The sequence below is a fragment of the Aulostomus chinensis genome, chromosome 11 (assembly GCF_037954235.1).
Source record: "Aulostomus chinensis isolate RoL2024-O1b breed Wild chromosome 11, RoL_Achi_v1.0, whole genome shotgun sequence".
Lineage (NCBI taxonomy): Eukaryota > Metazoa > Chordata > Actinopteri > Syngnathiformes > Aulostomidae > Aulostomus > Aulostomus chinensis.
Genome location: NC_141330.1, coordinates 775,149 through 802,548, shown reverse-complemented (window position 1 = coordinate 802,548; position 27,400 = coordinate 775,149). Strand labels below are relative to the sequence as shown.

Sequence of the window (27,400 nt, the reverse complement as noted above, 5' to 3'; positions counted from 1 at the left end):
CAAGCGGCCGCGGCGACTCCTGCTCCGGTTCGCCTTAATCAGGACACGTGAAAGGCACATCTGTTTTAACAGATGGGTTATGACGTCATCGTAGTTTTCAGGTGTTGAGGCGCGGGCACCTGCCAGGCCCTCAAACATCGGCCAGCACAAACCACGCCTCCAAAGCTGAACCCCAGCATGGAGGGGCAGCTCTTGCTCTGGAACAAAAGGCTGTGCCCCACAATGAGGTCCATTATGTTCTAGTAAAATCAAATAATTTGATCGTTTCCTCCCCCAGAGTGATTTTGTTTGACCAACAAATGTAGACACAAAAACGATGAGCCGAACCACACAGACGTGACGTCATCAGGGCTTCAAGTACTGGAAGCAGTTTGTCAAAATGTGAGAAAATCTTTATTTTGTTTTAATAAAGCAATTTTAGATGTAATACAATAATTTATTCTATTTTATTTTATTTGACCACAATCAGAAAATTCAAAAATGTAATCTCATGTATACACACATGTATACGTACACGTGTGTGTATGTGTACGTATACGTGTGTGTGTATACATGCATATGCATGTATACACACACGTATACGTGTGTGTGTATACATGCATATACATGTATACACACACATGTATGTATACATGCATATGCATGTATACATACACGTGTATGTATATATACATATGCATGTATACATACACGTGTATGTATATGTGTATGTATATACATACATGTATAAACACACAGATATCTACAAGTATCTATATATTTTAAATCAGTAAATATTTACAGAATCTGAAAGCAGACAATTGGACAAAATATATAAACAGTTCTATTTTTATAGTTTTAATAGAATTAGAAAATAAATAAAAATGACAAAAGATGACGTGAATTTATTCAAAGGGTTTGGCCGACATAAAACCCCAACTCTTGGATAAAAGTCAAAGTAAACCAGTTAATATGAACTTTTCAGAAGCTGAGAGAGAAAAGTTGAGAGTTCAACAACACACGACTTCATCGATGCCGCCAGTCGCTACTGGCAGGTTGAGAGGAGGCGGAGCCTGAGAGACTGTCTGACCCACCAACAGTCGCTCAGCAGATGCAGGAGGAAATGTTTATAAGAAACAAACTCTGGGTACAGTGAAGAATGTTCAGAGTTCTGAAGGAGAACACACCTGCACAGGTGAGGGGACGCAGGAGTCGCCCCCTGCCGGTCACTCAAGCAAGTGCAGGTGGAAGGTACTGCCATACTGTTTTCACACGGAGGCTCCGCCCACACTGCTGATACCATTAGCTCCATTAAAACAGGAAGGCCGAGGCCACCAGTCCGAACAGATTCAACAGTACACAGATCTGACAGCAAGCAGCTGCTTAGCCTAGCCTAGCCTAGCCTAGCTTAGGATGACGCCTGTGAGCAGCGCATCATCGTCCACAGCTTCATTCCAAATGTTCAGTTTGGCAGCTGAAGTGAGAATCGTGGCTTTGCTCCTGCCGCAGCAGCAGAAATGCAGAGTGAAGGTCCACCCTGCCAGGGCCCAGCTCGGCGGCTGCAGTTCCTCTGGCTGAAGGTCCGCTTACAAATCCAGCTGTTACTCTTCAGAACCAGCAGGAAGTCAACCTCAGCCTTGCTGCAGAGGTTCTGCTGTTTGCTCCTTCAGAGTAAAATCGCCCTGATTCATGCTGCAAGTGCACAAACCAGTCAATACTTAACTTCCATACTCCTACAAGGGTCCGAGCATGGGGCTGATTTTCAGGAAGGGTGCGGGCGCATCGGTCCAGGAAGAACGCGTCACGTTTTGGAACTGTCGTGAAAGTGACGTTTTTGTAGCTGGAGTTTGGCGAAGGTCTGCGCTCTCTGAGGACACGTGTGGTCAACAAATCAACTCCGTCCAAATAAAAGCAAATACAAACCTCCAGCCATGGGCGAGTAAAACAGACTCCATTTCCCACAAGGCACCACGTCTGCATGGTGCCGGCTGAAGGAGGAGGAACCAGACTGGAACAGTTGACGAGTGTTTAAGGCACCACTATGAAGTGATTCACTGTTCACTTTCAGGATGGGATCACACCGGATCAGCTGATGGAAATATTTTGATTCTTTAAACAAGTGGGGAAAAACCCGCAAAACAAATCTGCTGATTAATGAACGGCCAATCACACTCGCCTGTCGCTGTCTCTCATGGATAAAAGTGAACAATAATCAGGTTATAAAAGAGGCTCGCATTTTCATGAAGAGACAGGGAAAAACTTAACTATCATGAAAATGACTTCCTTCCATTCACGAGGAACATCAGAATTAAACTTTTCTTTCTGTTGGGAACCTGTGGGCGAAACATCTTTGATTTCCATGACCAGCAGCAACGATGGCGTCCATTCCTTCTCACTCGTGCTTGACGCGCCACTACGTTAGCTAGCTCGTTGCTAACAGCTGTGCTCAGCAACAGCCTCCTCCATCTTGTTGGGGCTGCTCTGACGTCTGGCGTTTGGCTGCTCGCTGCCTCAGCAAAACAACAACTGGCCGAGAGAAGTAACGACATGAACCTCGCTGAGACCGAATATCCGTGCTGCCAGTTGTGTTCACACCAAATGTGAGTCGATCTTTCTGTGAGACGAAAGGAACACCGAAGCTCGTGACGTCACGGCGCATCGACTGTTCCACGATCTCAGCTGATCAGCTGACTTTCAGACGTCAGAACTCTTGGTCACACAGGAGAAGCCGTCACCGGCATGTTTGTCTCGTCCACAGACGGCGTCCACAAGCAAGACAGCGACCGCACCACATTGTAGGAGGCAGGTCGGTTGCTATGGCAACAGCATGAATGCATGTTTGATGCATCTTCCCCTTCTGATCATGTCACATTAACCAGAAAATCATTTGCACATCTCACTCAACTTCAACAAAAATTCTTCATTGCTTCTTCAAGGCGTCAAACGGCTTCCTGGGAACTTTCAAACAGAGCTTGATTGACAGCCGTCAGCCACGGCGGTCCTGAGGCGCGAGCTTGGAATCAGCAGCTTTGGTCTTACATGGCAAACGATGTACTCGTACACGGCTGGAATGAAACATCTCCAAAAGGGAAGTGGGTGCCAGGCTTCACCGAGGTAAAACCACCAGTCGCTGAAGGGTTAAACACCTCAAAGATGCTTCAAAAGTACTTCAACAGTAGTAGTACACCAGCAGCAGCAGTACTCCTCTGGTCCGCCTCAGAGGACAGTACTCGCCGGTTCTCGGGGGCGAGTGAAGCGGACAAACATTTGCTTCACATTTGGCGTGAACTCGTCTCCAACACCTGCGAGTGCAACGCCCCAACAGTGAAGCCCAGTGGAGGTCGGCGCCCTCGCATCAAAATAACAATCACACGTCTCTAAACAACAATCACGGGGAGGCGGTGCACGGAGGGAAGGCGTGGTCAGTCTGTGGCAGGTTCCACCAAAGCTACAGTCAGGATTCTACGAGGCCAGTGGGAGGGGGTGGAGCCAAAGCAGCTGATGCCGGTTGATGCTGCGAGGATCTGCAGGTCTCTGGACCAGAGTCACATGTCCCGGCAGCCATCTTGTCCTGTCAGTTAAATCAGTCCGCTAGCTCGCCCTGAGGAGTGTCTCCTCCCTCCTGAGGATCTCACAGGGAAACCAAAGGTCCAAGCAGTTTATTGGTCATCAGATGTGAGATCCTCCTCTCCTCGCCGCCTGCGGGCCAACAGACAGGAAGGGAGGTCATACCTCGTGGAAGCAGTGGGTGGGCGGGCTCTTCTCAGCTCCCCGCCACCTCTCCATTTTCTTGATGGCCTCTGACACCACACAGACAGAGGAGGTGAGCGCCACCAGGAACAGCAGGTCTGAGGGCCATCGCAGGAAGCAGTGACACATTAGCGATGAATCATCAGTGAGGAGGAGGCGGAGACTAAATATCTGGTTCTTACCGAAGACGCTGAGGCTCTCTGTCTGGAAGACGTTCTGCAGCGGAGGGAAGTAGATGACGAGTAGCTGACCCATGATGGAGGCCAGGACGGCGTAGCAGAAGGTCCTGTTGCTGCACAGACCCATCTCATGGACCATCCGAGTCTGAGGAGCATCACATGACTTTACTACCGACAATCAGACGCCATACACAAACTAACCGCTGCTAGAGGCGTGTCCAATCTTACCTGTGAACGGGAGCTCAGGGCGTTGAACATGTCGAAGAAGACGAAGCAGGTGAAGGTCATGGTGGTGTCTCGCGGTGTGATCACATTGTCCTGCAGCTGAACACAAACACAGCTGACAATCTGCTGACATCACAGGCGTCCATCTTCAACCTCAAACTGATCCGCCAGCAGCTGGATGGCGGCTGGGTAAGCATGAGGGTTACGGACGAGTTCTACCTCAAGTTGAATGTTTTCAACTGGAAGAAAACCACCAAACCAAAACTACATCTTTACAGTGTGACAAACACGTGGCGCTCCAAGCTCAGCGGGCACCGCCCACTTTCTGCTCCGGTAGCTAATTTCACATCAAATTCCCTCCAATGTTTATAGGAGGAATTTACAGATGGAGTTGAACACCAGGAACTAGCGAGCAGAGGACCGTCAAACATTTAATTTGCCACTTGGAGCCGTCTCCGTTACTGACCCATTCTCCCACAACGCTCTCAAGCACGTCTGACCAGCGCCGCTTGAAACAACAACGTTTCCTGACCCTCCGGCCATTTTCTTGTCACTTGCCAGCTTGTAACTGGTGATAATAAACCAATAATTAACATTCAGCGTCTGTGGTCAGAAAGAGAAATTGAGATTCTACAGCTCTCAATCGACGGCGGGGGGGGGGAGCTCAAAATGGCCGACAGTGACTGCTTCAGTAAACATTTCAATCAGAGATGTTGCTGATGCACTTCAGGATTGTGGGTAGTGTAGTATTTCTCCATGTTAATATCAGGAGCAGATGCCCATTGGTTACGACCATTTAATTTTTCACATTCTGTGCCATGATGCTGTAAGGATGATTACATCGTCCTCCTTCTCCTCCTCAGGAGAAAAGAAAAGGTCGTCACCTCTCTCCAGAAGACGAACAGCGTCCCGCAAACGATGATGAGCGCCGACACCAGGACTTTGATGATCAGACTGCGGGTGATGATGCTGTCTCTCACGTTGCGAGGCGGCTTCCTGATCACGTCCCGGTCGACAGGCTCCACCCCCAAACTGAGCCCAACAAAACACATCAAGCTCCGGCTGAACCTCGCGTTACTTTATCTTACCGTTGTTTTCAAACGCCGCCACCACCGTACCTCTGAGCAGGAGGTCCGTCCATGATGATGTTGATCCACAGGATCTGCATGGCGTTCAACGGGTTGGGGAAATTCATCAGGGTTGCCAAGGAGATGAGCGTTAGTGCTGCGATACTCCTGGAGGCCAGCAGAGGGAGCACGTGTAAAGCTCGCACATCATTATCCTCATCTTCATCAACATCCTCATCCTCATCAACTTCATCAACATCCTCATCATCTTCATCAACATCCACATCCTCATCATCTTCATCAACATCCTCATCGTCTTCATCAACATCCTCATCTTCACCATCTTCATCATCATCATCATCCTCATCTTCATCAACATCCTCATCATCTTCATTAACATCCTCATCATCTTCATCAACATCCTCATCTTCACCATCTTCATCATCATCATCATCATCATCCTCATCTTCATCAACATCCTCATCATCATCATCTTCATCAACATCCTCATCATCTTCATCAACATCCTCATCTTCACCATCTTCATCATCATCTTCATCAACATCCTCATCATCTTCATCAACATCCTCATCATCTTCATCAACATCCTCATCCTCTTCATCAACATCCTCATCTTCACCATCTTCATCAACATCCTCATCTTCATCAACATCATCATCCTCATCTTCATCAACATCCTCATCATCTTCATCAACATCCTCATCTTCATCAACATCCTCATCAACATCCTCATCATCTTCATCAACACCCTCATCATCTTCATCAACATCCTCATCATCTTCATCATCCTCATCATCATCTTCATCAACATCCTCATCATCATCATCTTCATTGACATCCTCATCATCTTCATCAACATCCTCATCATCTTCATCAACATCCTCATCATCTTCATCAACATCCTCATCTTCACCCTCATCAACATCCTCATCATCATCATCTTCATCAACATCCTCATCATCTTCATCAACATCCTCATCATCATCATCTTCATCAACATCCTCATCTTCATCAACATCCTCATCATCTTCATTAACATCCTCATCACCTTCATCAACATCCTCATCTTCACCATCTTCATCATCATCATCTTCATCCTCATCAACATCCTCATCATCTTCATCAACATCCTCATCATCTTCATCATCATCATCTTCATCATCATCCTCATCAACTTACGTGCTCAGCTGGAAGCGGACAAAGTTCTTGATGTTGTTGTAAATCCCTTTTCCCTCCTCGATGGCTGACCTGGAAGACCGTTGGAACAAAGGTCAAGGTTAGACTCCCCCAGAGGTCCAGGTGGGCGCCACGCAACCTGAAGACCCACTTTCAGGGTGAAGTGTGCCCGTGTTCAGCTCACATGATCGTCTGGAAGTCATCGTCCACCAGAATCATGTCGGCTGCCTCCTTGCAGACGTCAGTGCCCGTCTGACCCATTGCCACGCCTATGTCGGCCGCCTTCAGAGCCACGGCGTCATTCACCCCGTCACCCGTCATGGCCACCACTGCGCCAATGTTCTGGAGGGACTAAAAGTGGCGAGACATGAACCTTCAAAGCTGCTAGCAAGTAGCAGGCGTCCATTACATCCACGCTAGCAGCCAGCGGACGACCTTTCACAGACGCGTCTGTCTAGTAAACATTCAGCTCAGGAGCCATGGATTCAACCCCTAAGCGTTTTAACACTTCAGCCATTTTGGGATAATCAAGTTCTTTTCTCTCACCTTGACGATCTTCAGCTTGTGTCTGGGACTCGCTCGATAAAACACTGAAATCTGCAGGGAGAGAGAGAGACACACACACACACACAGTTAACTACCAGCTTCAAGTCACTGCTGTCCTCCATTTATGTAATAAAACAGCTTAGCTCACAGAGGTCAAAGGTCGTACAGCTGATGAGGGTGTGTGTTCTCACCCGGGGGATGATGTGAGAGAGCTGCTGCAGCTCCAGCTGATCCACCTCGTCTCCTGACAGACACTGGCAGCCTTTGGAGTAGAGACCCAGACGGCTGGCTAGACACCATGAAGACGGACAGAAGTTAATCCCGGCCCCCATTTCCTGAGAGATCACGTGATCTCTCCTAGCCACCAGGCAAAGGTCGAGTTAGGGTCGGAGTTCCCGTCTCTCACCTATGGACACAGCCGTCTCCTGTGAGTCTCCAGTGATCATCTTGATGGCTACTCCGGAGCTGATGAGCATGGCCACAGCCTCTTTGACCCCTGACCTTGGAGGGTCGATGATGCCCACCAGACCCAGGAAGGTCAAGGTCCTCATCTCTAAGCCCGACGCGAAAGCCAAGACTGGGGGAGGAGGAGGGTCAGATATCAAACCAGCAGACGTGCATATAAAATATATGATTCTGTTTATTTCAACACTGAGTTTAAAAGAGTCACAGAGAAATCAGTGGGTCCAAGGACGAGCCGGTTCTGTTTTGGTTAATGCCGTTACTGTAGCAACACAACACATGATATTTTCCCATTGAACAGGAAACTGTAGTAACTGGACTCTACAAACAAGCGCCTTCATGGAATGTCAATGAACAGCGAGCACCTCCCTGTTGGGTCAGGTGACCTGGACGGAGCCTCTAAACTCTACGTGGATTCTGGAACAGAGTTCACCTCTCAGGCCAGCAGAGCCCATGTAGCTGATCTGCTGCTGGTAGAGCTCCATCTGCTGGTGGGTGAGAGGAAGCGTCTTCCCTCGGCTGTTGTAGTAGCGGCAGAATTGAATCACCTGCTCATACGCTCCCTTCATGAAGTAGAGACCTGGTTTGTCCTGAGGGGCAGCACAGCATCACGCCAGCGGAAGGTTACATCTCACACACAGAACCTGATACACAAACTCTTACCAGAGAATCTACTTTGTCTCTATCTCAGAGTTATTGGACTTGAAGTTAAGGCCTCACAGATGCCGATTTATCACAAGGTTGGTGAGATTCAAACTGACTCAAGGAGCAGCAGGTTCATCAGACCTCCTGCTCTCAGGCGGCACGTACACACCTGCTGGCTGCGGTGCACACAGCGGACCGCCATCCATTTCTTCTCTGAGGTGAAGGGATAGTCCTCCTGGCGAACAAACTCCTGCTGGATGCTCTCCAGGCCCATCTAGGTGACACACGCATCACATCATCATCCAGGATGGTCACATGACAACAGAATGTCCCTGTCAGCTTTTCATCAAACATTTACAACTCAGCACATTAAAGATGGCGGCGTTTCTCACAGGATCACATCTCAACTTTGGTGCTGTCTGGGGGACAAAACACAAAGGCTTCAGGTTCACTGTAACAGCACTTTAATTACTTTAAACATCACGATCTTTCTTTTTCCCAAGCTGTTCCTGAACACAACACAATATAAAATACAAACATTTTAGGTTGGTGAGACATCAGGATGAGCCATTTTCAGTCTCTGCTTTCCACTGCTCGTCTGGGAGCAGACATGAAGCATCCGCATATAAAAACATGCTCAGGAGCTACGTTACCAGAGGGAGTCAGCAGGGGCGTCGCTCTACCACATCAGATCCATCAGGAAATACCAGACTGGTGAGTGCTGGAGAGGCTAAAAAACCTCACAATGTCATTCCTGATATGACCACAACCACACCTCAGGCCTGACGTGACCACTTCCTGTGGGACTACAACCACACCTCAGTCCTGACGTGACCACTTCCTGTGGGACTACAACCACACCTCAGGCCTGACGTGACCACTTCCTGTGGGACTACAACCACACCTCAGGCCTGACGTGACCACTTCCTGTGGGACTACAACCACACCTCAGGCCTGACGTGACCACTTCCTGTGGGACTACAACCACACCTCAGGCCTGACGTGACCACTTCCTGTGGGAATACAACCACACCTCAGGCCTGACGTAACCACTTCCTGTGGGACTACAACCACACCTCAGGCCTGACGTAACCACTTCCTGTGGGACTACAACCACACCTCAGGCCTGACGTGACCACTTCCTGTGGGACCTCAGGCCTGACGTGACCACTTCCTGTGGGACCTCAGGCCTGACGTGACCACTTCCTGTTGGACTACAACCACACCTCAGTCCTGACGTGACCACTTCCTGTGGGACCTCAGGCCTGACGTGAGCACTTCCTGTGGGACTACAACCACACCTGAGGCCTGACGCAAGCACTTCCTGTGGGACTACAACCACACCTCAGGCCTGACGTAACCACTTCCTGTTGGACTACAACCACACCTCAGTCCTGACGTGACCACTTCCTGTGGGACCTCAGGCCTGACGTGACCACTTCCTGTTGGACTACAACCACACCTCAGTCCTGACGTGACCACTTCCTGTGGGACCTCAGGCCTGACGTGACCACTTCCTGTGGGACTACAACCACACCTGAGGCCTGACGTGAGCACTTCCTGTTGGACTACAACCACACCTCAGTCCTGACATGACCACTTCCTGTGGGATCTCAGGCCTGACGTGACCACTTCCTGTTGGACTACAAAAAAGCTTTACCTTCATGGCGAGGGCGATGAGCGCTCCCTCGGTTGGACGTCCCAGCAGAGTGTGGTTCCTGATGACAGAGTCATTACATACACAGCCAACCTAGTGCGGCGCACGCACACACACACACACACACACACACACACACACACACACACACACACACACACACTAATGTGATGAAACACAACCGTGGTCACATCAACTGTGGAGCTTCAGACATTTCCGACCCACTGGATCACCTCACCTCCACGATCCTACTAATTGAAGGGCAGGAGAATCCGTGGATAACCTCACCGTCCACCATCACCTCTCCTGCGCCGTTGTAGCCAACGCCGGTTACCTAGGAGACGAGTCACGAGACAATAACTCAACACCTGCTGGCGCCAAACTGTCTTAAAGATAAGATGGTCATTTTGGTAGAAAAATGTGCGTTTCACAAGTCTGGGTCCAAATTCAGATGAAAGCTTCGGAAAATTTCCACAAAATTGGAAATGAACATTCGCTCACTGCTGTGTTCACCAACGTTGATCAAACTTTATTCATAGCTCCTTTGTAAACTAAAGTGCAGTTTAAAGATGGCTGACAGTCAGAAACGCAAATGTGAACGAGAAGCCAGCAGAAACTCAAAGATTGCAATCATGAGGAATAAAAATGCTGAAACTGTAACAAAACCAGAGAAAATTTTCAAAATAAGAGGAAAAGTCACTCCGGCAGAGTGAAGATGTGGAGGCTGCAGGAAACCTGACATGATTCCACTGTTCATATCTAGGGGCGGTTTCCTGGGTGGAGACTGGGAAAGTGGCGGTTCAGACCTCAGCGTGGAGTCCATCTGATGTGAACAGCTGAGTGACCGTCATCTCATTCTTTGTCAGAGTTCCAGTTTTGTCCGAGCAGATCACGTTACAGCAGCCTGTCGGAGAAGAACACAGGAGACACCGTAAAACTCACTGACTCTCCGTCACGTCTGTATGAACAGTTCCAACCCTGTCATGGACAGTTGGTACCAAGAGTTTCTACGATGGGAAGCTTCTTCACGATGGCTCGCTTCTTCACCATGCGCATCACCCCAAGTGCCAGCGTCACGGTCACCACGATGGGTAAACCCTCAGGGATGGCAGCCACCGCCAGACTGAAGGAGACAGGTGACAAACTCCCCATTTACATTTTGTCTGAGAGCGACACCCTCCAGCTGCCGCCCCTGCTCGTTACTCCCAGTGTGAGTTTAAAATAAATGAAGGGACTTTGCTGCTATCGGTTTGCTAATTTATGTCAAGAAATACATTCTAAACTAGCCAAAATAAAAACAAACAAAAGACAAGACTTTTCCGGACAATGAGCAAAACAAAAAAATAATTTAAAAAAAGCACAATTGGGTCAGAAGGCGATGTTGGATCAGATCTCGGTTAGAGGGGGAAGTACCTGACGCCAATGGTGAACATGTCCAGGATCCTCTTCCCCTGCAGCCAGCCCACCAGCATGATGACCCCTGAAACACAGCACACAGGCGATAGTCGTCACCGAGCGGCAAGCCGGTCGCCTGGCGTTCACGGCGGCGGAGGATGGAACTCACTGACCTATGATGCCGAAGGAGTAGAGCGACAGCTGCTTCCCCAGCAGGTCCATGCTCTTCTGCAGCGGCGTCTTAGGAGCCTGAACCACACAGACAGGAAACAGTTTTCAATGAGGCCCGACGTGTTGACCAGTTACTGACAAGTCCAGACCAACGCTGACCTCTGAGTCACCAGCTGACACGTCTCACCTGGTGGTCAGTGTTTTTGTTCCGTTGTACTCAGACCAGCTAAGGTAGCTCTTCCTCTTACCGCGTGTGTGCGCGCGTGCGTGCATGTGTGTGGCAGCAGCCCTCAGCTCAGGGAAGCAATGGCAGCAGCAGACTAAAGTCTGGGAATGTGTGAAGTCAGCTGAGCTTGTCCAAGTGCACACAGCTGGAATCCCTAGCGAAGTGAAGATCACTAAGGATTCCAGGTCCTGGCTCCTGTTCAGTTCTGAGTGGTGGTCAAGTGGACTGGTTCAGCTCCTCCTCTCATCAGTTCTTCATGAGTCAGCGTGTGTGTGTGTGTGTGTGTGTGTGTGTGTGACCTCCAACGGGTTCATTTACGTCTTCAAGGGAACGTTAGCAATGTTTTCCACGTCCACTGTGCCCTTCACATCCGCCACTTCCCCACGTCTCCCTTCCCTTTGTGTAGATGCACCTTTCACTGACATCATCACATCGCTCCATCCTCCTCTGCTCTGGCAAATGATCTAACTGGGTAGACTGGGACGATCTTACTCCCAGTATTCACAACATCAAAGTGGATGGAATTGCCAAGTGTGTCTGCATCGGTTAATTTGAAGAGATTAACTGATGTGAGTGTTGCCACTCTCACATTGAGGGTTCCAGGCTCTGGACACGACGGTGTGACATCACACTCAGAGCCCGCGTCCTACCGCTAAAACTGACTGAATTGATTTAGGAACTCTAGAACGTGATTGGCCAGGCCGGAGTAGAGGAGATTAAACTGGACTCTGGAATGTGGGTACCGGCCGCTTCAAAAGGATGAGTACCTCTTCTGCTTGCATCATCTTGAAAACCTCTCCAAACTCGGAGCTCTCCCCGGTTCCTATGACGATCCCCTGAACGTGACAGAAACAGAGGACGGTTTTAACCAGAAGCTCCGCCTCCAAACCAACACCACATGACTTCCTGTTGTGTTCTCCATTAATACACAGAATTTCTTAAAAACACATTTTGAGACTGAAAGATGACGTTGTACCTTGGCTTTACCGCAGCACACCAGCGTTCCCATGAAGGCAATGTTGCTCCGGGAGGCGATGTCTCCATTGGTGGCCGCTGGCTGATGGAAGGTGGACTTGGCGCAGGGTGTGGTCTCCCCTGTCAGACTGGACTCATCCACTGACAGATCTGTGGCCTGAGGGGGCGGAGCAAATGTCACTTCAGGGTTTATAACAGGAATCTGAGACGGCTGAGCGGGTCACACATTCAGCTAGCTGGAGTGAATGATGTCACTTCCTGTCTATCTGAAGTTAAAATTGATGCTTTGTTGTCATCTGCTCAGGTCGCCGCCATCATACAGCGAGAGTCAGACACTTATGATCAAGCTGCTGCTGCTGCTTTGTCTTCTTCCGGTCCTTAGAATGTCATCAAACACAGCTGCCTACTGGCGCCATCGGCACAGATGAAGCCTGTTTACCTCAAAGAGGCGGAGGTCCGCGGGGACCCTCTCCCCCACTGACAGACACACCGTGTCCCCGGGAACCAGCTCCCGGGCCAGCAGGTGCTCCAGGTGCCCATCGCGGACACTGAGGAGGAGGGGGACGGGGTAGAAAACAATGCATTATGAAGAGTGAGGAAAAGAAGGAGAGGAGGGGAAATTTCTGCCCTTCAACAGCTCCTCCCAGAGGGCGGCGCCCGGACCAGAATAACAGGAGGATGTGAGTCTTACCAGTGACATTCGGGAGGCACCAGCTTCCCGAGCTCCTCCAGGGACTTCTCAGAGCGGTACTCCTGCACACACCACAAACACGCATCACGACACACATCCCCTTCAGCTGGACTCAGATCTGCGGAGTTTGTGCGTGTAAACGTTCTCATTTGCAGGAGACCCTGATTATCGGTCCACGCTCGCCACAGAGACCATGATTTCAATCAGAGGAACTCATCACTGAGCAACGCAGCCAGGTCTTAATCGCCGCATGCGTGCATCGAGTTCTGTGCCAAATTCAGGACCAGAAATGCGGAGGACAAACCAAGTCTGCAATGTGATGTCATCATTCAATCATGTTCACCGCCACGGATTTGCCTGGATCTGATCCCACCCGGTTTGCGTAGTAAACGTCACGGGTGTGACCAGCATGCAGGAATCACTCATGTACATGGACACGAGCAATCAGCTCTGAGTAAAGGTGGAGCTGCGAATAGATGGCGAACCAGGATGGAACACACGCTCACTCGTGAGGTCATGAACACCTGTTAGCAGGCCTCACCTGGACGAAGGCCACGGTCACGACGATGATGATGGCCTGGGAGGAGACACGGACACATCAGTCAGCAGAGAACAAGACAGAGTAAAAGCCAGAGTTTTCTGGAGGACGAGAGGTGAGCGTGAGGGCTGACGGTGCTGCGGCGCCCCATCTCCACCCAGCAGTCAGCTACACGCCCCAGGAGCTCAGGAGGAGATGCAGCGTGAAGCAAAGCTCAATAATTACAGGACAGAGGTGTTTTCATGAGTTTGGTGTGTCACGTTACCACGGTGATGCTGATGGCATCATCAAACTGGTGCATGAGGATGCTGATGACAGCCGACGCCAGCAGCAGCAGGATGAGAGGGTCTTTGAACTGCAGACAGACAGGATATGACATCAGAACCAGCTGACAGCCTCTTTCAATGAGCTCTAATCACATTGCTATCTCTGTGAGGACATTAACGCCAGTGGACCATCGATCTGTGAGGACAACATCACAAAGTCAAGATATTTCACTCTTTTTCAATGTGAACCTGATTAGAGGGCAGAGAAACCATCAAACCCCTCAACGTGAACGACCACGACGAGTGAAGAACTCGCCATTTTCCTCTCAGCCACCAAACATCCAGTGATGGGGGCTCAGCAAGACGAGAGTTAACTAATGCTCACCCCAGCACACGCTGACATCCCCTTCTTCACCTCCGTACAGACATTTTCATGAGGAGTTGGCACACAAACGTGGACATTTTGTCTGCTCCTCCAACTTAGAAATTGTTTGGGTCAGGATGCAAAGCTCACGGGGGGAAGGCACAGCAGGGCTCAAGGAATAAAGCAGGAGCTCCAGCTCTATTTTCAGCAGCGGCATCTAATGACCTCCTTTCTCTGTTCAATGTGGAGCAGGTCACGCTCTGGAAGATCTCCGTGATCGTACCAGCTTCCTCCAGCATGACGCAGCTCTGTGGTGTTGATCTGACACGCGGAATCGTAGGAAACAACCTGTCTTGATCGTCTCGTGGTTAAAGAGAGCAGAGATGTTGCTCCTGTCTGTCATTACCATGATGGAGAAACACTCCGCCACGACGGTGGACGTCCTGCCACGAAACGTGTCTGCGACTTCATCAGGAGTCGGTTAAAGGGACGTGACGTGTCCGAGCTCGGTGACGGCTGCTTCCACCTTTGAGTCATCAAAGTAACGCTCAGGTACGGTGTGATCTTAAGCTGGTTCTGCTCTGCCAGCCGCCATGTTGCCCCAGTACCTTCTGGGAGCTACATTCAGGTGTTTTCATTAGCAGAGCACAATTGTCTCAAACGTAATTTTAAATAAAATATTTTTGACTCCACTTGTCTGTCAAGTTATCAATATAATCTGATGTTGATATGACCAGACTAACCAGGTGATGTTTGTTTTTTTCAGAAAGTTATGCGAGTATTTGTACTGTAGTCCATTACGGTATTCAGCAATAAATCGGTGTGGTGACGTCCTGGCCTTCTGGTAGGAGCTCTGGAGAGCACCGGCATAAAAGCACTTGCAGCCTGTGACAACTGTTAGGAGGCTGAGGCTGATAATGAGAGGAGAAATGTGACAGGTTCAATGTGTGAAAGCGTCTTCATCACTCTCCGCCCTCCTCTTCTATATTTAACCTCTCTGTCCTCCAGCGGCGGTTTCTGTCCTTGTCACAGCTCACGAGGACAAAGGAGCCTCCTGCAGTCGGAGCCCGTTGAAGACTTGGCTCGTCCTTTTCTGCTCCATGAAACAAAAGTTGGCTCCAAACTTTGTGTGGCAGTTTACCAGCAGCGTTCCTGTGGGGCCACGTCGTCACCCATGACCTGCCCCATTGGTCTGTTTGCATAGAAAAATACCCTCTTATAGAATTAAAGTACTTTTACAACTTGGGTCAGAGGGTGAATCCTGCCAGTACTGCTGTTTTAGCCATTTCATACTAAACCATCATAAACGGCAGCTCAGTGTGTCAACCTTCACTTCCTTCCTGTTAACCGTCAGAGATGAACTTCAGAGAATCACTCGGTCAGTGCTTATAAGAAAAAGTCAGTCACTCCTGAGCTGCTCCTCTGTTTGCTTCCCCTCCTGTTCCTGCCCGTCTTTGTTGACACACTGAAGCTTCCAGACATTTGATCAGGCACAAGATAAAATAAAATCAACTTATTAGCGTCATCCTGCAGCCCCACCAGGCTGGCAGCCTGGAGTCTTTGACCTTCTGCTTTAAACAGGATTAATAGTTTGGCATGGAAACAGACCCTCCAAATCCCAGAGACACTCGACACCAAGCTACCGTATGAAAGTCCTGATCCCACATGAAGACAAGAGAGTGACACCAATAAAAACAAAACACCAAGAATGAAGTGTTTGACCTCCAAAGCCGCTTCTACTGCATTACACGACACATCAGCTTTAAGAAAGTAGTCCTGACCGAGCAATCTGATTGGTTGACCAGAGCATCAGGGTCCCTGCGTCGCCACATGGCAACGACTTCCTCTTTGTATCATTGTGAAAAAAACGCTCAGGTTGAAGTTCAGGACTATGGTGCATCGGTCAGTTGGTCGTGAAAAGATGCAGAACCAAATCCAGAGGACAGACGGATGTTGCTGGGCAACCAAACCTGGCGGAAGGTAACCAGACTTCAGTGGGATCATTCGTCACCTGAGAGATGTACTTCCTCCACAGCGGCTCCTCCTCACTGATATCAAACTCATTCCAGCCGTGGTAGGCCCTCCTCCGGCTCACCTCCTCCTGGGTCAGACCCAACTGCAGGTCGGCCTGCAGCACACAGCAACAAGGCAGTCAGACACCGAAGCTCCATAAACTCTCAAGACACAAACTGTCGACGTCGTCAGAAGAGTTACAGCTGTTTGAGTGAGTAAAGCAGGTTAGATGTGAGGATTCCATTGAAGCTGGCGCTACGGGCAAGACTCTAAAAAGACTCTAACCCTGTGACGTGCTCCAGATCTTCTCTTTGCTTTGATACAGGAGGACAAACACGTCCCTCAAACACTGACGTTGCCTCCATTTACGATCCAATCTAGCTGAGTTTGTGTTTCTAGTTTACTGTCATCAGTACCAGCGTGGTGGAGCCAGACCTTTCCAGAAACATGGCTCCTTTTTATAAGAAACACAGGCAGCAATTTACACATCTCCACTGGCAGGTTTGTGTTTGAACAAGTTGATAAGAAGATTGTTTAACTCCATACTGAGTGACTGGGGTGGAGTTGGGCGAGTTTGATGCCGGGCTGTCTGAGCAAACCCTAAAGGCACTTGTGAATGTCCGTCTTGTGTCATCTCTCGGGGGTGGAGGGTGACGGTGCGGCTGGCGGAGTACCTGCAGGATACATGCTGCTTCGTTGACGGGCAGCTGGCTGGCTTTGAGGGAGGTTAGCACAGGGACCATGTTGTCATCCTCACTGACGGCCTGACTCTCGGAAAGCTGGACACAAACACACAGGATACAGGTTACATGCTTCAAACAAGTTCACCAGAATGTCTTCCATGCAAAAACTCCCTACATCTCTTAAAACATCAGTGTGCACATGAAACCCCAAACAACATTTACCAAAGAACATTCAAGTCAAATCAATGACACACTAAGCTTCATCAGGAGGTTCCTGGTTCAGTTCTCAGCCTGAGCAGGACCCGGAGCTTTGAGAGGAAGACAGACGATGGAAACAATGGTGATGCGGACGACTCCTTCCAGTGAACAGAGGAAATACAGGCATCGCGTCAAAGTCTAGGACATAAAAAGACAACAAGGCTCCTTTACTTTCCCACCAGTGCTGAGGAGAGGCTCCTTACTCGTGTCACTACAACGACCTATTAAAAACACTTGAGAAGATTTACTTCATCACAGCAAAGTTTCTTCTCGAGGCGCCGCTGCCAGCACACCACTGGGACACAAGGACTCAGTTCCAGTTCAAACCTGGGAGCCGTAGTGGTCTCCCAGGCAGCAGGTCTGCAACCTCCAGGTTAAATTTAACCAAAACCCGACCAACTACATTCAGAGCTGTTGTTGATGCACAGTCATTCACATTTGGAGGAAGACCTTTGGTACTTAGCTGGTAAACGAACTAGTATCTTTAACAGAAGCGGCATCATTTTGTCATGTTGTGAATCAGACCTGGATTCCGTGTTTCCTTCACACCCAGCGACAGTCTTTTTCCTTCTGTCAGCCATGTTCTCTTCCTTTTGTCGCACGAGAACAGCCGTTTTTGCTTGTCGTGTTTAAACTGCAACAAACTCCAGGAAGTCGGCTGGTTGGTACTGTATGAATCACCTGTGTTATTCCTTGGGTGGTGCTGTCAGTTGCCATCAGCCTCAGGTGTGTTTATGTCAGTCACCTGAGCAGCAGTGGTAGCGACACCTCCTTGACTATTGTCTGAGTGCAGGCTGCTTGATCAGCTGACTAACGTGGCTGCATGTATGAAACTGTCCTCTTGATGCCTGACGACCTGCTGACCAGAGGGACACTAAACTGCTGCAGCCTCAGCTCTGACTGGCTGGCATTTCTCATCTACATTCAATATTTTCACAGCCAGACGTCCAGGAGGAGGAGACGGCCCAGACTCAGACGCGCTGCAGCCACAACTGAGAGGCCGTCAGCTGAACGGTGGAGGGTGATGAGGAGAACGCCGTGCCAGGAGGTGATAAATAAACACACTGAATCAGCAGCATGTGAACTCAACTCACCACAGTGGCACACAGAGCTGGCTGAGCCGGGTCACTGCAGGTTCACGCTGCCGCCGAGACATGCGACGCGTCTAACTACGACTGACATCAGACTCATGAGCTACCAGGAGCAACTACACGCTGTGGAAGACCAGTTTGACAGACAGCTCCACTATTGTGAAACGTAGAACTTATTTACAACACTAGAAGTCTCCACACCAACTGAGATCAGGAAGTTGGAGGCAGAGGAAGCTGCTAATTCACCGTGAATTCCAACTGTCAAGTGGTCAGAGCATCAGTCAAACACCACACGGCGTCAAAGACCAGCTGTAAATTAGGGAGTGAAAACACGCTCAGTGGAGTCGAGTATCACCAGCATGAATGCCTCCATAACCCTTGAAGAAAAACAATGGTTAAGAAGTGCTTCAAACCACAGGGAGAGAAGTTCACATTTTTTGTGTACTGGACAAACACTGAATCCTCCAGAGTGGACGGATGGGATCCTTCACCAGTCAGCAGAGGAAACAAACGGCGTTGTTGTCTTTTTCTAGCTTTAATAGAATCATGGCCGGCTGCCATCCTCCCTCCTCCGAGGGAGTCAACTGCTACATTTCAATCTTCAGTGCAGCACAACTTCCTCTTGCAAACAGCACTAATGACAAGCGGCTGCTTCTCGATAACCGGCTCACTGATAATGACAGAGATGAAGTGGGTGACGCAATGCAAAGTGCTGTGGGACACGAGGGACCAGAACTTCGAGAGCCAGCTTGACGGAGGACGCGTGAATCCTCAGGTTCTGCTGCTCAAAGCTTCAGGCTTCTCCTGCTGTCACCATGAAGGTCCTCAACAACCTCTGCAGTCTCTGCTGCGACTCCTACCCCGGAAGCTCCACAACGCTCACTTGCATCCATGTTGTACGACCCCTCGCTGAGCCATTTTACTGAACTTGGTGTTAGCATGCTGTATAGCTGATGTGGCTCCCCCTGCAGGCCAGGAGTTGGCAAAGCATTGGCTCTCGCACAGATCTGTCTCCTAACATGGCCACTGGGTGATGTTTTGGTGTGTGTTATTATTGTGGTGTTCATGGTAGAGCTGCGGCGGGCGGCGCTCTCTCAGGCTAGTGTGACCTGACCAACAGAAGCCGAGGAGGACGGCGTCCCACAGGACGAGGAGCGGATTGTGTTTTTTGAACATTACCTTTCATGGTCTGGGAGACCATCTGGCCTCCTCGTCCTCCTCCCGTCAGCTCTGCCTCAATTACCCGAGACATTAGCCAGCCACTGGCTCAGGTAGCATTAGCCAGATTAGCTAAGCCACAGGTGCTCTGCTCTCCACACTACTCAGATGCCGCAGTCCCACCTCACCCTCAGAGGTATCACCAGGTGCTCGGCTGCCCTCGGTCCTGTGAACAAATGTCTCTCCTGAGCGTTCAAAGTCTCCTCCAGACGGATGGAGAGCTGAGAGGATTGAGTCTAATTAGGAGCCAGAGCAGCTTAGAACAGGATCCCGGACAGAAACGCTGCCCTCTGCAGGACGGGAGGACACCATCATCTCAACCAGCAGCGTGCGTCCTAAAACATCCCCTACACACACATATTTGAGCATTACTTTACCCATAAAATGCATTTTGCCTTTCTAATCCTCACTAATAGGTTTCTCCAGTACAGGTTTGATCAGCTCATCACCAACATATCGTATCAGCGCGTGTGATTTCTGATGAGATCGAATAACAGTGTGAGGGAGTGTGTAACGCAGAGGACCATCTGGAGCGTCCCATTTATTTTACTCCTTTATTGAAATATTCATGTGTTATAATCCTTAAATATCTTACATAAAGGTAGTTAATGGTTTAGGAAATTAGCCGTCTTCCTTTACTTAGTCGTATCAGTACAAAAGTGGTGCACACTTAAGATACATCGATTTTCCATCCCTGCACTAAAATAAACTATCAGTTACACATATTTGGTTATCGGAGACTTTTTCTGCTCTACAATCAGTCGAGGGCTCAAAGATGTCACATCGCTCCAGCTGAAGTCTCGAGCTGATGTTTATCCCTGAAATCTGGACCAAGATCAGCTTTTAAAATGTTTGTGATGTCATGAATCCTGCTCACCGGGCCGCATCTCTAAAGTCAGGTTCTCCCCAACTGAGCGTGAGTCTAACTGAGAGAAACTCGACCGTGGGAACAAGACGAACACACTTCTGACTGGAGCAACATCGGCGACGTCCCAGCTCCGACTGCTACGGCGAGTGCTGGTGTTCAGACTTGATGGATTTCTGGTTCTGCCAGTCTGATCTGGAGTTGAAGCTTAAACCAGTTGGATTTTATTCAAACCGGCTGAACTGGTTAATTTATAAATCAGGAACCTGTTCCAACATCATCACAACCTGAAACTTGGTCTTTAAGAGTCTTCATGTGAGGAATAAAAGATCATTTATTGTCAAGTGTAAGACCACGGAATTTAGCCTCTTTCACAACTTGGATTGCGGCACCATCCGTGTACAGCAGTGGCTCATGATGTCAAGTCCCAAGTTGGCAAAAATGAGTGCAAACGTTTTGGATGTAGAAAACTTGAAGCCATTTTCAATGGACCAAGTGCTGATCTTGTTCATGCACAGCTGGAGTCGTCTTTCCATTGTACTCATATCTCCCTCTGTAACAAATACAGAGGTCATCAACACACAGGCTGCAGAAAAGATTGGGATAGATTTCTTTTGCAGTGCTATTGATTTTAATACTGAATAGGGTGACAGAGAGGATGCTTCCCTGAGGAACTCCTTGTTCTTGCAAATGAGGTGTTGAAAAGTTGTACCTAATGGAACTTGAAAAAGTCTATTAGACAGAAAATTGGAGATAAAAATGGGCAGACGACCTCTGAACCCCTTGTAGTGCAAGTCCTTTAAAATACCATATTTCCAAGTGGTATCATACGCCTTTCAAGGTAAAAAAATACTGCTATTACATGTTCTTCCTGATAAATCCATCCCGTGTGTAGGCCTCCAGTCTAATAAGGTGGTCCATTGTGCTCTTTCCTTGCCTGAAGCCACATTGAAATGCACTCAAATGCCGTTCTGATTCAAGCATCCACACAAGTCTTTCATTCACCATTCTTTCCATAGTTTTGCACAGGCAGCTGGTTCAGGCTATAGGACGATAGTTGGTGGGATCAGTATGATCTCTGCCAGGTTTTGGAATGGGAATGATAAACCCTTTCTTCCAGGACTTGGGTCCTTTTCCTGATTCCCAAATCACATTAAATATTGCCAGGAGATGAGATGGCACACTGGATGGCAGGTGCTTTAAAAATTGGTAATGAATCACGTCAGGGCCCACTGCAGTATCATGACAGTTCCTTAGAGCACATCGAAGTTCATCCATTGAGAAAGGCTGGTTGTATGGTTCCACGTTATCTGATGACAAATTCAGGGTTTTCGCCTCCTCCTTTCTGCGCACGGCTTGAAATTCAAGTTTGTTCGCTATGTCCTGCTTAGACGTCAAAGACCTTTGTGACATTTTAGATGTTGAACTCTTACAGTTCCTCCTTCAGTTCTCATCTTTCCAATGAAACTCCAGACCTGTTTTGAGGATGCATCCCTTGTAAGGCTTGACACGTACTCTCACCAGCTTTGTGGTTTTGCATCATTCATAGCTCTGCGTGCTTGGGCTCGTGACATTTTCAATCTGCCCAGATTTGCTGTTGTTGGATGCTTGTTGAAAACCCTCTCTGCCTTTTTCCGGGCATCAATGGCCTTTTTACAGTTATCATTAAACCACGGCTTAGACCTGTGGTGGGGCTTTCCTGAAGTTTTTGGGACAGCTTCCTTTGCAATAGAGATCAAGCTCTGAGTCAAGTTATCGACTGGATTGTCCATATCTTGGGGTAGGTGACCCAGGTGGATATCACAACGGTACTGAAAGAGACTCCAGTTAGCTTTTTGAAGCTGCCACCTTGGGGGTCTTAACTGTGCGTCTGCTTCTGTAGATGACATGATCAGGGGGAAATGACCACTCTCACATCGGTCATCCAGTGCTCGCCAGGGAAAGTCAAGCAAGAGGTTAGGATCACATATGGATAAATCAATTGCTGAGTATGTTCCATGGCCCGGATGTAAACAGGTCAAAGATCCATCATTCCACAGGCATAAGTCAGTTTGAGTGATAAAGTCCTCCTTAGCCTTGCCTTCAGCATTGGAGTAGTTTCCTCCCCATGCAGGGTTATGAGCATTAAAATCTCCTAAAAACATATCTGGGGGAGGCAGTTGAGCCATTAAATTGTCCAGGTCCTGCAAAGTTACTGTGACATCAGGTGGAATATCGATAGAACACAAGGTAACTACTTGTAAATGGGTCGTATCGTCCTCGCCAAGCCTCCGTCATGAGCCGTCAACAGCTCAACACTTCCTGCTGGTTTTCAGATTAAAGGAGCTCAGCATGGACAGCTGCCAGACTTTCACTACCAACATCCGACAAACGAGTGTTGCATGAAGTTACCTTGACAACAGGCCGTCATGGACAAAGTCTGGAGTACTTTATCTAGGAAACACAGGAAACCCTGGACACCCTCATGCTTAACAAGGGTCCCTCTACCACGGTCATAAATACTGAGGCGTTAGCCCGCCATCTAAATATCCAGGTACAAATCTATGTTGTTGTCATGCAAAGCAACAGCAGCACATCAATAAAATACCACTTTACTCATTAAAACCAAACTACTGTCTGTCAGCGCTGAGAATGGGACACTGATGAGTCAGTCCTGCTCATGAGGAGCAGAGGGTACTGACAAAGACTTCACCATACAACACCGATCATGATACTCGGGTCCCGAAGCCAAAGTTCCTCCAAAACATTCACTTTGGAGTTTCCAGGTGTTAAAAGTTTAGCTGTCACATTGTCTGACTGACTGCTTCCTTGTTTGGAAAAAAAAACTAAACAGATATGAAGAGCTGGAATACGGACGTTGTAGCAGGAAAACATGACTGTGGCAGACGGCCATGGATGCTTTATCCCACCTCCTCTCATGTTGCAGTGTGATGTCGCTCACGAGTCACTGCGTCCAGCTTCAGGTAAAGGCATCAGTCATGGTGTCCTTCCTGCCTCTGACCACACGTCCACGTCAGCAGCATCGTATGCAAACGGAAGCCAAACAGATGGAAACGCGTCTCGCACCAGTGGCCAGGGCTGGCCTGCTTCTGTCCTCATTACCATCTACAGGGTTCAGACACAGAGACACGTCCCTGCACAGACGACCGTCTCTCATCTCCATGCAGCTTTGATGACCAAACTGCTTTGGTTTGCATGCAGTCATAACGAGTACAGTGGAATCTGACTGTCCTTTAATGAGGCTGAGGGCAGAGCAACCACCAGCTGGACCACCAGATCAGCCAAAACCAAGAGACATCGCAGATCAATGTTGTTTTCTGATCACGTGAACCCACAGAGCAGCGGGGACGAGTCGACCTGGAAGATCATCAACATTTGTTCAGCAGGGCTGATTCACTGACTCAATCACACGGAGCAATCCCATTGGCTTTCTGCTGGGAGAACGAGCAAACGCATGATGCACCTGAGGACAGGCACGCCGGGGGACGCCAGTCGCTTCCTGCGAGCCGTTTCATCGCTGCTGCGTGTTCATCCTACCAGGAGGAATTCAGCACCACTTAAAACGACAACTCTCACCGCTGACTTGGCCTGAACACACATTCTCACTTGATCTCTGAGATACAGGACATGAAGAAGAGGTTCTGGTTTTTCCAGTCGGTCCACGCCATCGTGTAAAGAGCAAATATGCTCATGGGAACAGGAGTGTGATGATCTCTCCACATCTCTCCTGTTTCATCAACTCCAACAATCGTGGCTTCTGCTCCACGACACCACAGAAAAATCCCAGGAGTGAACGGACTCGACATGGAACGATATTTCCATGAGGTTCCAGCTTAGTCCATCATACTCCTGTTTACATGGAACTGGGCAAAGACCAGAGGCCCGCCCACCTCCTACCACTGCTTCTACGTCACAGTTTGAAACCATTTCTGTCATTTAGGAACCTTTTGAGTGTTGACAATGATAATAATCACTGGAAGCGGGATCAGTGCCAAAGGATGACATTTGACCAACATACAAAAATCAATCAATCAATCAATCAATCAATCAATCAATCAATCACGCTCTGAAGTCCTACAACACACCTGAATAATGAGAATAAAATCAAGAGCCTAAAGAGACCAAAATATGCCATCTTAATCTGATTGTCATGACCTTATTCAGATTAAGGCTTCAAAGTTTCATTTGTTACCATGGCAACCACTGCCCAAATCAGTATATGAAGGTGTGTGTGTCTCTCTCTCTTTCTCTCTCACTCACTGCTGAGCTGGCAACTTGCTGGAAATTTCTGTCCTCTGTTGGCTTGGTTGGTGCAGCCATCAGACTCAGGTAAGTAACACCTGAGCTTCGAAGACCAAGAAACGCTTCTCAGGTGCCAGTGAGTCATTAGAAAATCACAGCTGCAAATGGCAGGGTCTTCTTCTGAGAATGGTCTTCATCAGGGAATATCTGCATCCACGGAAACATCACATCGCATCGGAGCAGCCAATGAGGGCGGAGAGGCCAACCGCTGCCTTACGTGTCAGTGGCAGCCGAGCAATGTGGCGAGAAAGAAAAAAAACTCTCACTGTGGCTTCATTCTTGGGGAGACTCGCATTCTTGTTCCACTTCACACTCATTTCATATCAGCATGTCAACGCAGGAGCGAGGGGACGAGAGAGAGAGAGAAACACCACTCCACGCTACGCTCAGCTGGCTGAAACCACATCCTGGTTATTATTCCAGATAAGCTGCTCCCAGGTGTCTCAGGGTCCCTCCCTCCAGGAGGAAACAGGATGTGAACATGGCAACAGAGCTGCCGCACTCTGGTAAAGGCCGCTCTCGCCACATTCAGTAGCTTCGTACGGAGCAGCTGAGTCACCGCCACACGTTCAGCTTCCATGATCCTCAGAGGATTCTCACCCTCAGGAACCAACCTTTTCACTCATGTGGCGGCTGATGGCGCCCACAACCGCGAGCAGCAGGTTTTTCAGACTATTGTGTTCATTGGTAAGAAGACATAGAATTCAACCCTAACCACAGGTTCAGGGTGACCTCCCACCTGGTCTACCTGATCCAGTCAGACTTCAACAGAGCAGCACTTGTAGTCTGTGGGGCGCGTGGATCGGCTTCACTCAAGATGCCGAATAAAATATCTGGCATTTAATCCCCCCCCCTTTTAAAATAATGGACTTTTACACACTGAGGGCTGTTTTCTGACATCTAAGTGTAAATCTCTTTACCAGACGGTGAACGGGTTCGTGTTGGGCTCTGTTGTTCGGGGAGGTCTGGCTCTGTTTCAACTGTTGCGGTTCTTGCCCGGTTCAGTTCTGATGTCCAGTAACGTTCCCACGGTCCTCCGTGATTACTCCCTCCTGGATTCCTCTGCTGCTGTTCGGTTTGAGGTGACGGGCCGTTCGAGGACGACATCGGCAGCACAGTAACGAGCAACGCAATCGCCAGTCAACAAGACCACCGGTGGTCCCGCACACCGGCGGCAGCGTCCCCTCATTCCTTGATGCTAGCCCCGGTTAACTAGCTAGCTGCTCCCGCCGCCGGCCAGCGAGAAGGTTGGGTGAGACGCCACCGGGGCATCGGGACAGAGGGACCGCGCATCATCTCAGAACGCCGCGCTGAGGGGAATCACCTTTGTCAACAACCGCAAATGTCAGCCGCCGCTCGCTAGCTAGCATTAGCCTCGTCCCGCTGTGACAGCAGCAGGCTAGCGGCGAGTCCGCCCCGGGAGGAGAACAATCGATCCTGCCTTCCTCCAGAGGGGCCGGTCCCCGTTACCGGTGGTAGCTTCATGGGCGGTGAGGTGATTCGAGCTTTAGCGTACAGTCGAGAGGCAAGAAACTCACCAGCGGCTCCCGGTACTTCAGCATCTTCCGTGAAATCCCACCGCGGAGCGTTTCTCTGACAGCATAGAGTCCACCATGTCACATGCACTGACCTCAAATATTACACTTCCGGGCGCCGTTTCAAAATAAAGCTTCTCCTAGACGTGGCTTATGAAGAGGTAGTTTTGCACTTTTAAATGTTTAACGTCAAAATAATTTGTGTGTATAAAAAACACTTCGCACAAAGTACACTGTCTAACTTACTTAATTAGATTTTTCAAGCAGTATTTACCCTACAAGAGTGATTTTAAAAACAATTTGGTTCTTTACTTCCTATATTTTTTAACACAAATATCCAATACATACCAAAGAGCATTCAAACATGTGACGTCATCATCAGCTCATGGCACATACAAGACTAAGCTCGGAACAATTGGATTTAAACCGGTTTCAAAGACCCTCACCGGCTCTTATACATAAAATAATCAATTATCAAGAATAAAATAGAGTTCACTTCATTGATTTGCGTTCAGCAAATGTTTAGCTCCACCAGCTCACTAATCGTTCAATCAGCCATTAATAACCAGGAATCCACAATAGACACAAACAAACTGTTCCGTTCTCCCGATATACGTTCCTCTGTGAGAGTTAATGACAAATAGTGATCTTTACGGTATAAACTGAGAGTTTTACGCGGACGAGAGTTCCAGAATCTCCCTTACCTGGTAGAACCTGTCGAACACAGCACAGAAACTGAGCTACGGCGGCCGCGGAGGGCCAGGGGCCGCATGGCGAACCTATAACCCAGGATAATTGCGTCACCGACAGCAAGGATGGCTCACTTTGTTACTTTTACAATGATGAGCTTTTGGAAGTTCTAGTTATTACAACAGGTACAACTATTTCCACTATTATTTTTACGACTAATTTCCCCTATATCTCCTTGGCCACACCTCTTTTACCTGGCCAAAAATCAGGTAATGCCGCCCTCATCGACCAAAGCAGGCATCAATCTGCAGACACACCGGTAACCCCGCCCCCTTACCTACCTGCAGGGGGGCCAGTTGTGGTCAATTGTCTTCTGTACGCGCGCTCTCTCTCTCTCTCTCTCTCTCTCTCT

At 48.9% G+C, this 27,400-nt stretch overlaps 1 protein-coding gene across 8 annotated transcripts; it reads right to left on the bottom strand.

The window, feature by feature from the left end:
- Positions 1-438: 438 nt before the first annotated feature.
- On the bottom strand, positions 439-27,248 carry atp2c1 (ATPase secretory pathway Ca2+ transporting 1). Of its 8 annotated transcripts, none has more exons than XM_086217541.1 (28): positions 27,003-27,248; positions 17,252-17,425; positions 17,021-17,125; positions 16,345-16,461; positions 13,969-14,058; positions 13,707-13,742; positions 13,166-13,227; positions 12,914-13,022; positions 12,476-12,631; positions 12,267-12,335; positions 11,276-11,351; positions 11,121-11,187; positions 10,706-10,830; positions 10,514-10,611; positions 9,946-10,041; positions 9,711-9,800; positions 8,220-8,324; positions 7,839-7,995; positions 7,350-7,520; positions 7,135-7,232; positions 6,944-6,994; positions 6,582-6,748; positions 6,401-6,469; positions 5,252-5,368; positions 5,018-5,165; positions 4,137-4,232; positions 3,912-4,053; positions 440-3,827 (listed from the first exon to the last, which is right to left on the bottom strand). In XM_086217541.1, the coding sequence occupies exons 3-28, from the start codon at positions 17,087-17,089 to the stop codon at positions 3,706-3,708; spliced, it is 2,703 nt and encodes a 900-aa protein (XP_086073667.1). In that variant the 5' UTR covers positions 17,090-17,125; positions 17,252-17,425; positions 27,003-27,248; the 3' UTR covers positions 440-3,705. The 8 variants fall into 8 exon arrangements, with proteins under 8 accessions (XP_086073672.1, XP_086073667.1, XP_086073668.1 ...); XM_086217542.1 differs by lacking the exon at positions 27,003-27,248 and adding an exon at positions 26,302-26,413; XM_086217543.1 differs by lacking the exon at positions 27,003-27,248 and adding an exon at positions 19,558-24,473.
- Between the last annotated feature and the right edge of the window lie 152 nt (positions 27,249-27,400).